At 44.4% G+C, this 10,369-nt stretch overlaps 1 protein-coding gene across 1 annotated transcript; it reads right to left on the bottom strand.

Moving 5' to 3' along the window:
- Positions 1-5,680: 5,680 nt before the first annotated feature.
- Positions 5,681-7,790, bottom strand: NDP (norrin cystine knot growth factor NDP; the record flags this gene model as incomplete). Its single annotated transcript, XM_010170892.1, is given in 3 exon segments — positions 5,681-5,846; positions 5,848-5,897; positions 7,720-7,790. Coding segments are annotated over 3 exon segments (287 nt in total), but the record flags the coding sequence as incomplete, so codon positions are not given.
- Positions 7,791-10,369: the final 2,579 nt, after the last annotated feature.

A 10,369-nucleotide genomic window follows, 5' to 3' on the forward strand; every position in this document is an offset into this window, starting at 1 on the left:
AGGGCGTGGTACAAAGCTGCATGGTGTTGCCAGATGCTGTGGAACGTTGCATGAAGTTATTGGGACATTGTACAAAGTTGTAGCATGTTGCACAAAGCTGTGGAGGGTTGCCAGATGCTATGGGGTGTTGTCAGAGTCCGGGGAACATTATATGGGACCATGGGACAATGTCAGGTGCTTAGCATGAGGTTGTAGGATGTTGCACAAAGCCGCAGGCAGTTGTAAGGGTTTGTAGGGGGTTGCCAAAGTTTGAGAGGCCTTGCACGAGGCCATAGGGAAGCCATATGAAAACATAAGGTGTGGCATAAAGCTGTAAGGCAAAGCAAGGTGCCATGGAAAGTAGATAGAATCTGTAGGATGTTACAAAGGATCATGAACATTGCAGGAGGTTTTAAGGATATTGCACAAGGTACTAGAAGATTGGACAATGCCAAGAGGAATTTTGAACTTAGTAAAGGTAGGTGGAGAAAGCTAGGGAAGCCATATGAAAACATAAGGTGTGGCATAAAGCTGTAAGGCAAAGCAAGGTGCCATGGAAAGTAGATAGAATCTGTAGGATGTTACAAAGGATCATGAACATTGCAGGAGGTTTTAAGGATATTGCACAAGGTACTAGAAGATTGGACAATGCCAAGAGGAATTTTGAACTTAGTAAAGGTAGGTGGAGAAAGCCTTGAGGTCGTGCAAAGTTGAAAGAGGTGGTCTGAAAAGTTGACTAGGAGCATTTGGGACCTTATGAGAACAAATATAAAGGGAAGCACGGCAGATTACGAAAACCGAAAAAGGATGGGTCTATGACAGTGTTGGCAGATGGAGAAAAGGTCCAGCAAAAGCTTTCAATCCTGGCTCCCTTTGCCTTTGAGCAAGCAGCATTTGTTTGCAGTTTTGGAGCCGTGCTGGGTTGATGGGCATTATGGTTCCCACGGTATTCCAATGCTCGTTGAGAGCCAGACAAGAGACTGAGGTCCAAGATGCATGACTCTATGACTGTGTTGGCAGATGGAGAAAAGGTCCAGCAAGAGCTTTCAAGCCTGGCTCCTTTTGCCTTTGAGCAAGCAGCATTTGTTGAACATGAGCAGACAATGTGTGCTTGCAGCCCAGAAGGCCAATAACCGTATCCTGGACTGCATCAAGAGAAGCGTGGCCAGCAGGTCGAGGGAGGTGATTCTCCCCCTCTACTCAGCTCTCGTAAGGCCCCACCTGGAGTACTTTGTCCATTTCTGGAGCCCCCAACACAAGAGAGACATGGAGCAGTTAGAACGAGTCCAGAGGAGGCCATGAGGATGATCCGAAGTCTGGAGCACCTCTCCTATGAGTGTTTAGTCTGGAGAAGAGAAGGCTCCAGGGAGATCTTATAGCGGCCTTCCAGTACCTGAAGGGGCTACAAGAAAGCTGGGGAGGGACTTTTCATGAAGGCAGTTAATGATAGAACAAGGGGAAATGGCTTTAAACTGGAAGAGGGTAGATTTAGATTAGATATTAGGAAGAAGTTCTTCACTGTGAGGGTGGTCAGACACTGGCACAGGTTGCCCAGAGAAGCTGTGGCTGCCCCCTCCCTGGAAGTGTCTCTTATTCTGGAAAATCACAGATTATTTCTGAAAAACACAAAATGCAGTGACATTGTAAGTCTTTTCTTATCAGCAAAGGGTACCCACAGGGGTCTAGGGTTTCCTTCTGGTCTGCATGATTGCAATCACTCCAGCTGAAATGTGATGCCAGCACTGCTGAGACAGGTGGCTTTCACAGGTAAACCAAACTGGACTCAGAAACTGAGTCAAAAGAAAAGAGGGCATAAGGTAGTGACAGTTGAAAGTCTCATCTATCACATCTCATCTTGAGCAAACCATGGGATGGTCACAGCCAAACCAACCTTTCTGTGAAGGAAGACAATGCCTGAAGGGTGAGATGCAGCGAGGGGAAAAAAGGGCAAAACCTTCTTATTCAAGCCCCAGCAAGAGGATGATTTAGCAAAGGAAAAGCCCTACAAAATCATCTGGAAAACTAGACATTGTCCTCCCTGTTGTTCAATTTAAGAAGCACTTACACCTTAGCCTAACTTGAAAAACAGCCTAAGTATCCAAAGCAGTGCCAGGCTAAGAAATCAGGAAGCCATTTAGTCTCCAAGCATTGTTTGGACTCCTTCTCACCATAAGCATTATCCTGTAGTTTTTACCTGAAACCTCCTTTTCTCTTGCTTCCACATGCCTCCTGAATTTTAACATAGGTAGCACTTCTGTGCTTCATTCAGCACTTAGTTGCCTAAAATACTGATTAAAAACTATCAAAATATGGGTTTATAACAGACTTTGGGGCATTTAGTTTTGAAGAATAGCTCCTCCTTTTCTTAAATGTTAATATGAAGATTGCCTGACAAAGCCAAAAGGAGAATTTGAAAGTTTGATTAATTGTTTAATATCCAGTTCTAGCTATTTACAAGTATGTTTTGTCTTGTCATTCATAATTTCTGTTATATCCCTTTCATGCATCTATTTGACTCAACAGTTAAATTAGATAATGTTGAATTCACCTCAACATTTATGCCTGGCAACAGCCTTTGTGGTCACAAGGCGATGATTTCATTAGAGGAACCGAGTAAAAATGGAAAGAATGTGATGTGTGAGAGCGGAAAAAAAGCTTTTGTTGAAACACGAATATCTTCTGTGAAACTGATTTGAGCAATTATAGCTCTGGCATGGTGATAGTGAGGGGATGTGGGAATAATTACCAGCCAAGCTCTTCTCTCACTATAATATTCTCTTTTTTTTTCTCAGTTGGCTCAGGCATGGTCTCTGCTCAAACCTGTCCTCTTTCTTCACCAGAGGGCTGCAAACACATCCACGCTGCTCTGCTGCATCCTGCAGCCATGCAGGAGTGCTGCAAATCGTCACCCAAATTCATGTCACAGCCCCCTGGCATCCCATTTTGCACCAGCAGAGAAGGCCAGCAGCAGTGCGACCCAATGTGGGAGTGGTACTGGATATAGCAGTTACCCTTAAAACAGTCCCCATTCCTTAGATAACTGCGTAGCATCGTTTGTGTGCAGCAGTCTCTATTCCCATGCTTAGAGGTCATGCTTATTTTGCAGGATAGTTATTTGGTTATCAAAGGTATTGCTGATGTTTCATATAAGGACTGGAATTTTCTGTATATAATTAACAGTAGGGGTGGTGCTTTTTTGGGTAATGGGGTTTTTAGGTGCTGGAGGTTGAAAGAGATTGGAAAAGAGAAGCACATACGATCTTTCATATAAAGTAGTCTGGTGATAATGCCCAGCTCATGCTCCTTTCTCTTGGCCTTTGATGTTCAGACCACGGATCAGATGTGAAAAGAATGACTGGCAGTGCTGAAACAATGAGTGGTGTCTAATGAGCTCACTGGGGCTCAGCACTCCCGGTTTTGACATTTTAATCTAAGCCCATCAGCTTCTAACAGTTTGATTCACCCTTTTGTTTGCCCACAGCTCTGTGTTGTTGAAAACTGACCATCTCCAAGTCATCTCCAGAAGACAGAGACAGTCCTTTCCATGTACCACAAACCTCTCTAGCTGGTGTCTGTGGGTACACTTGTCCCCTGTTGTTTTCCACTTCTGCCTGACAGCCATCCAGCTCCAGGATTTGGCTTGCAAGGCTGGTGTCTATCACTTGCTTGCCTTCACATCCCGTACATATTCCCCATGAGGATGCAGTGGCAAAGGAATTGGGCTTTGCCTGAGCAGCCACAATAACTCCTGTGTAGACAACAGGACAACTGCCCTCCTGGCAGACCTTGGGGATCCCCTGCAATGTCAGTGTGTGCCCCTGAGCTGCTGCCTGTGTCATTTGCCACAGACAGACTGGATTGCACTGCACAGAGGCACTGAATGCTGGGCTTGGACAGCACTTACTCCACGCCACGAGGCTCCACCAGACGTTGCTGTGCAGGGAAGCCACTCCAGCCTCCCCCAGAGAATAACTGTGGGATTGTGCACATGGGTGCTACTGGGCAATAGAAACTGCACTGACTCCGAATCCTTACACAGCAAAGATGATCCTGATACCTTCATGACTTCTATGAAAAAATGTCTTACCTAGGTTTATTGAACATCACAGACGTATTGCTGACTGACTGGATATACTGCCATTTAAGGAGGTAAGAACTGTAATATGTTATATTGTTTCCTTACAGTCACAAGACACTATGACTGAACCTTCCTAAGACCTCATGTTAATGGAAAAGGGACAGAGTTTCTCTATAAATACCATTCCGACACTTGGGATCCTTTGTTATTTTGAGATCCTTTCACCCTATAAATCACTACAGTTCATTCAGCTCCTCAGGGCATTTCTTTCTGCAGTGGTCCTATGAGGAAAGGCACTCACTTGCTTCTTACGGAGAAGCACTGGCTGCCCTTGCTCTGCAGGACCCCACAGCACTGTCCCCTTCCTGCTCTGAGGCCCTGGCTGTAATGGGACTGCTTCATCTGCGGGTGAGGTCTGTGCTCCCGCTAACCCCGCCACAGCCTCCTACATCCTTGTGCATGCACAAAGGACAGATGGGCGTATGGCCCAGCCAAGAGGTGTGTGATTGCCTGAGCAACTGCCAAGCTGGTTGGTGAGTCAACCAGGACTCCAGGTAGCACATGATTAGGTAAATTGAAACACAGCCTTTGTGGTGCAGTGGATAGTGCTGGGACTCAAACTCTGCCTCAAACTTCCTATGGGCACGTCAGTGTGATTCCCCTGTGTCTGGGATTGCCTGTCTTTAAAAAGCAAAATGGTACTCAATGACCTCAGAGCCATAGATGAAAATAAGTCCTAGGCTTGGTCATTATTCTGGTGGCTCTGGCTCTGTACATCAACAAGTTTACCCGAGTTAAGAAAAGACTCCATTTAGTATGTGTAATTTTAATCTTTGATTAGTTTTTAGTGTTTGAATAATAGCTTTTGTGACAAATGTGATGTGTCACATTTCCAGGTTTTTAGAGGGGAATAATAAGTCTCATGACCTTTCACTTCTCAGGAGTCGCTTGGCCACTGAACTGTGATGCTGCATGCTGCAAATAATCACTTCAGCTGGCTAGGGCTGACTAGTCCCAGCTCTATGCGTCATATCCAGTTCACTTTTCAATGATTTATTTGTAATTTCTGCTAAACCACAGTTAAAGTTATCCAGTGCTTGGCTGCTAGATCAGTAACAGACAACCCTTGCCAACAACACAGTTTGTTTTGAAGGCCAATATAAGTAGGAGACTGGGAATAAACTGTTAGGTTAAGACGTCGTACATGGGAACTGATGTCCATCCTCTGTCCGAACACCAGCTCACGGAGCGCGGTGCTGTCATCCAGCTGACCTTCCTCTCTTTTCCCCTGCTGCCCTTGGCCTAAAGTAAAAGCACCTCTCTGTAGTCAGAGCTGAGCCTGAAAAAGAAGAAACTCGCAAAAATATCCTTTCAGAAAAAAGAAAGGCTTCTTAAAAACAAGTCATCGTGCTTTTGCCTTTGTCACAGCCCACACTTTGGTACTGGCACCATCCCGGGCCCCAGGATATTTTACACTTCAGCTCTCAGATCCAATCCAGCCTGGTTAGTGTTGTCCTCGCTGCAATCGTACACTGGAAGTATCAGCCTCACCTCGGGTTTCTTCCTGGGAACCTTCCCCGACAGCAGCATCCCGGTCCTTGCACCCCTGTGGCAGGTCCATCCCTAGGAGTTGCACTCCTCGCAGTGGCAGGAGAGGATGTAGCGGTAGGTGGCAGTGAGCCGCATGCCACCCGAGCATCGTAACCTCATGGCCTTCAGCTTGGAGGTCTGGGGCCGGCAGCAGTGGCAGGGGGGGGGGGAAGGGTGCTTCCGGGCTGGGCGCGAAGAAAGAGCGTGACGTCTGGCTGCAGCGCCCTTCGCAGCGAGCCAGCAGCACCATCTGCAAAGGAAGAGAGACCTGTTAGGAAATGCATCCCCCTGGCTGCCAGCACACAGCTAACACCAGCCAGTGGGTACCTCCTTATAGTCTGGTTGGTCTTCATGTACTGCATCTCCCCACCCCGGCAAGGACACCCAGCCCTGCAGCGTGCATTGGCCCCATGCTGTTTCTGAGGGAGTGGGGGAGGTAAGGTGGGCAGGGGCAAAAGGCAGTCTCCTCCTGGAGTCTCAGGTGCCAACACCAATAAGGACTATGGGGCCTGCTTTTCTGAAAGCTGACCTTGGGAGTCCAAACAATTTCAGACAGCTCTACTTTCCAGGCATGATGACTGCAACTGTGACTTGCTGACCCCAGATTTCTGTCAGCTGAGCCATTAAACCATCAACCAGACTGATACTTCGGTTGGATACTTTCCAACGTTTTGAGTGTATATACTAGTGATGAGCAGAACTGGTCCTCGGGGCCAGTGAATGTCTCAAATGCTTAGGTGTATAAACAGATAAAGTAGAATTATAAAGAAGGTGACCATTTTATTTCTTATAAAGAAGTAAGTTTCCAGCTCCTTTTACAAAGATCACCTTGAATATGTCTTTGCAATTATATGTGTGCATATATATATATATATACATAATTGCATCAGTTATGTCTGTATAATATGCACCGCACAGTGTAAGGCAATGAAAATGTAAACAAGTATGAACTCTTTGCCAAACATGAAGGTTCACTAGTGAGCTTTTCCAAAAGCAGTGCAGACTCCATGGGTCTTCTCTTCCTGAGTTCAGGAACCGAGCTGTGACTAGAGCAAGGTAACTTGCACAATGGGAGGTGCTAAGGAAGGGAAGACCATGAGAAGTTATCTTCTTCCCTTCCCAACAATCCCTCTTGAGCAGAGGAGATGGATAGAATCTCCTAAGCTCTATAGAAAATAAGGAACAGATCTTCTAAAGCTCAGGAAATCATGTGGTTAGAAACAGCTGTTATCACCTTGATAACAGAAAAGTGTTGGACATGTTTAAACAAACTCTTACATTTATTATTTAAGTACAGATGAGGTAATTCTCATTAACCAACACAAACTTCAAAATCAGCTTATTGTATTATGCCAACAAGGTCAAAATGTGACAGAGGTGAGAAAGTAGGCAGTAAAAGTTTTAAGTCTATCCTATAACCAATGAAGATGATTACATTTTAATGATGCTGCTTGTATCTCATCATTTTTCCAGACAATCTAAAAGGATAACTACCAAAGTGACAGCAAATGTTTTCGAACATTAAACACTTCTGAGCTTCTTTCACTCCGCATGATCAATTGGCTGCAAACCTCCAAGTCTTACAAGCAGGTATGTCAAATGTTTAATCTTCTCTTTAGTCAGAGTCATGAGGAAAGATGAAAGAGACAGAGAGAGAATATTCCTGGTATCAAGCAGGAAATACCAACACTGCCTGTGTCCATGGGAAAGGCACTGATCATCCATAAATAACGTATTTTGTACAGTGCTTAAAAATTACTCTTCCAAGAGTACTTGCATGTTAAATGGTTTACTTGGAAATGTATTAATGCATTAACAAGCACACTTCCAGTCAAAACAGGCAGGTCACAAGGAAGATGTCTTCATGAACTGGGGTTGGTACTATCTTGCTCCACAGTTTAATGAAGAGATGGGTTCTTGTGGCTCTCCAATAGTTGCCATTCTTCATAATGTGTAGTATAAATAAGTGTATGGTCCCCTTCCTGTGATGATGTCTATTCATAAGCAAATTCACTTCAGCTATTAGTAGTAATATGGTGGGAGGGAAAGCTCAGTGTAACTTTGAGCCACACCCTGGCTTTAGACATATCAGCTATGTCAAACTCCTTAATACCAGTGTCTTTAGTGGACAGTTGCTGTTTCCCTGAGAACAGGGAAAGGGACAGTTATTACAGTGCCAGCACCCTGTTACTGACAGATAAGGATCCACTTTGTCACCGGGTAAACAAAACTCACTTCCCATCAGCAGGCAGTCGATGAAGAGCTACGAAGTCATCTAATCCCACCTGTATTGCAAAGGAAAGACAGCAGATTGGAACATTTTAAAAAGTTCCCTTCCCAACATCTTGACAGCCCTTGTTAGGTCTCCCGCTTTGACCAGTTCACCAGACTGTGTGCATGCTCTGACACAGGCTATTCCCAAGCATTTGGTGAAGAGGAGAGTGAGGAGCAATCCAACAACAGCTGGCAACTGCTGAAAGGGGCGTTGCAAAGACAACAGAGCGAAACACTGCTCAGGAGTGGCAATGGAGGACGTGCAATGGCCACAAGTTGCTTTTGGGGAGATTCAGAGCACCTCCAGAGTCCCTTCCAACTAACATTTTTATGATTCTGTGATTTCAGCTCAAACATGACATCATACATTGCTGTATAGTGGAAGTGACTTCTAATGGTTGATGCTTCTGGAGGTGGAATCATTAGTCACATCTGGTACTGTTACCCTAAGGACTTCTAATGGTACACATCTGCTCCTGTATCTGCAGGTGCTTTCAGAAACACCAGGGAAAAAAAAATGAAAACCAGAGGAACAGAGTTAAGGACTACAGAGGTGCTGGAACAGTGTAATTATAGGGCAGAATTACCTGATGTGCCAATAGATGTGTCTCAAAACCTTTCTTATGAACAGCAAGCTTTCTAAAACAAAAAGAGTCAATATTTCTTCAATATGCAACTGCATTTATAATTGCTTAGCAAGCCTTGTATTTAAAAATGTATTTTATTCTGTGGCAACTCTAATTTTAATCTCAAATTTTACTAGCTACTTGGTTTTTCATAAGAGTATGGTCAGTATTCATATAATGTAAAATTACACAGATTGTTGGTTTTATGCTCTGCTTTTGCATTACAGAGTAAATTTTTTAAAATGGGACTGCACTATGGGTATCAAGTCAAGCTTGCAGGATAAAAAAAAAAAAAACAGATTTTGCATTTTGATAGCTTTCTAAACTTTTGGACTAACCTGGACTCCTCAGCAAAATTTAACCACCTCCTCCTCATAAATCCCGAACAGCACCAGTGGATTTTGGCAGGTGTGCAAATGAGCTGGAAATAGCATGTACTTTAAAAGCTTTGCTTTGCCATTTCATCAATCGCACCAGCTGCTTATTGCATCATATACTACAGTGCAATAGAGATTATCGCCTAAATAATTAGGAATGATATGATGGCATAGCACAGTAATACAGTGGGTATATATAGTAAAAATGTGTGCGTATTTTATAACCTGATACACATGCCGCTTGGCTCCTCTTGTTCCCCGCACATGTGAGCCTGTGTGTGTCACCTTGCGATGCTGGATCTGGAAACACGGCGCGCTGCAGCGTGGGAACCACGGGGGTGTCCTGTGTATGAGCAGCTAGGGAAAAATAGGCTTTCCTAAAGCCAGCAGTCACCCAGGTATCTGGACAGCCAGGAAAGAGAGCAGCCTGAATCTGAAGCAATATTTTACTCTGGTCATTTGAGCCATATTCTGGAAATTTGGAAGCCGTGAACTGGTTTGATATCAACAGTGTTTGTCGTCCTCTTCAGCGACAAGATGAGGCCCAAAAGCAGATGGACTGACGTGCTTGAAAACAGCCTTTCACGCGGTATCCATGGCCTGGCTGCAAGCAGGCATTACTGAAAATCTCCTGAGCTACCTCAGGAGCAAATGTCTTCAAACATTTGTTAAATCTTTCTTCATCTGTTCTGTGTCTCTCTGGGATGCATTCTTTAGTGTGAGGCTGTCAGTGGTAGCACTCTTCTGGCACATCTGGAGGAAGTGATTGTGACAGCCAATATTGTGATTTAGGATGCTCTGATTGCAGCAGCAAGGTGATCCAGCACATGGAAAACCAGTGGCTCTCTGTGACAGAGGTCAGGTAGGTTCCACTATGGTCAGGAAAGGCAGGACCTTGTGAGCTGACACAAACACTTCCTCAAAGTCAAAGGAAAACATTGTTTTTCAGGAACAAACTACCTTTTTCCATCCCTCCTTTGTGTCTCTGTTATACGTACTGTTACTATAATGGACTATGTTTCCGAAGGCTTTGTAAACCTGTTTTCAACATCTGTCTGAGGTCACAAGCAAGAGGGATTTTCATTATTAAATTATATTGGGTGGATGTTTCCAAATGCAACAAAAATACTTCCCATGTGGGTACAATTGGCAGCCTCCACAAAGAAGCACGGTGGACATAATCCTTTTTTAACCAAGATGGACAGCAAATGTAATATGTCTTGCAATTTTTGAAGCCATTATTAACTTCTGTAATTCTATGCTGCACTAAAAGGGAAAACATACGGAGTGAAGAAGGATGGCTTTGTGCAACCAATATATCATGCCAAAAAAGGGCAAAGTCTCTGCTTGACATCAATTGTCGGTCCAAGAAACTCAGTGGAAACAAGCGGTGCCACAATTCCCACAGCTACTCCCTCAGAACCTTCCTTATTATGGCTTGTTTA

This window comes from Antrostomus carolinensis, unplaced genomic scaffold, assembly GCF_000700745.2.
Source record: "Antrostomus carolinensis isolate BGI_N321 unplaced genomic scaffold, ASM70074v2 scaffold22696, whole genome shotgun sequence".
Taxonomy (NCBI): Eukaryota; Metazoa; Chordata; class Aves; order Caprimulgiformes; family Caprimulgidae; genus Antrostomus; species Antrostomus carolinensis.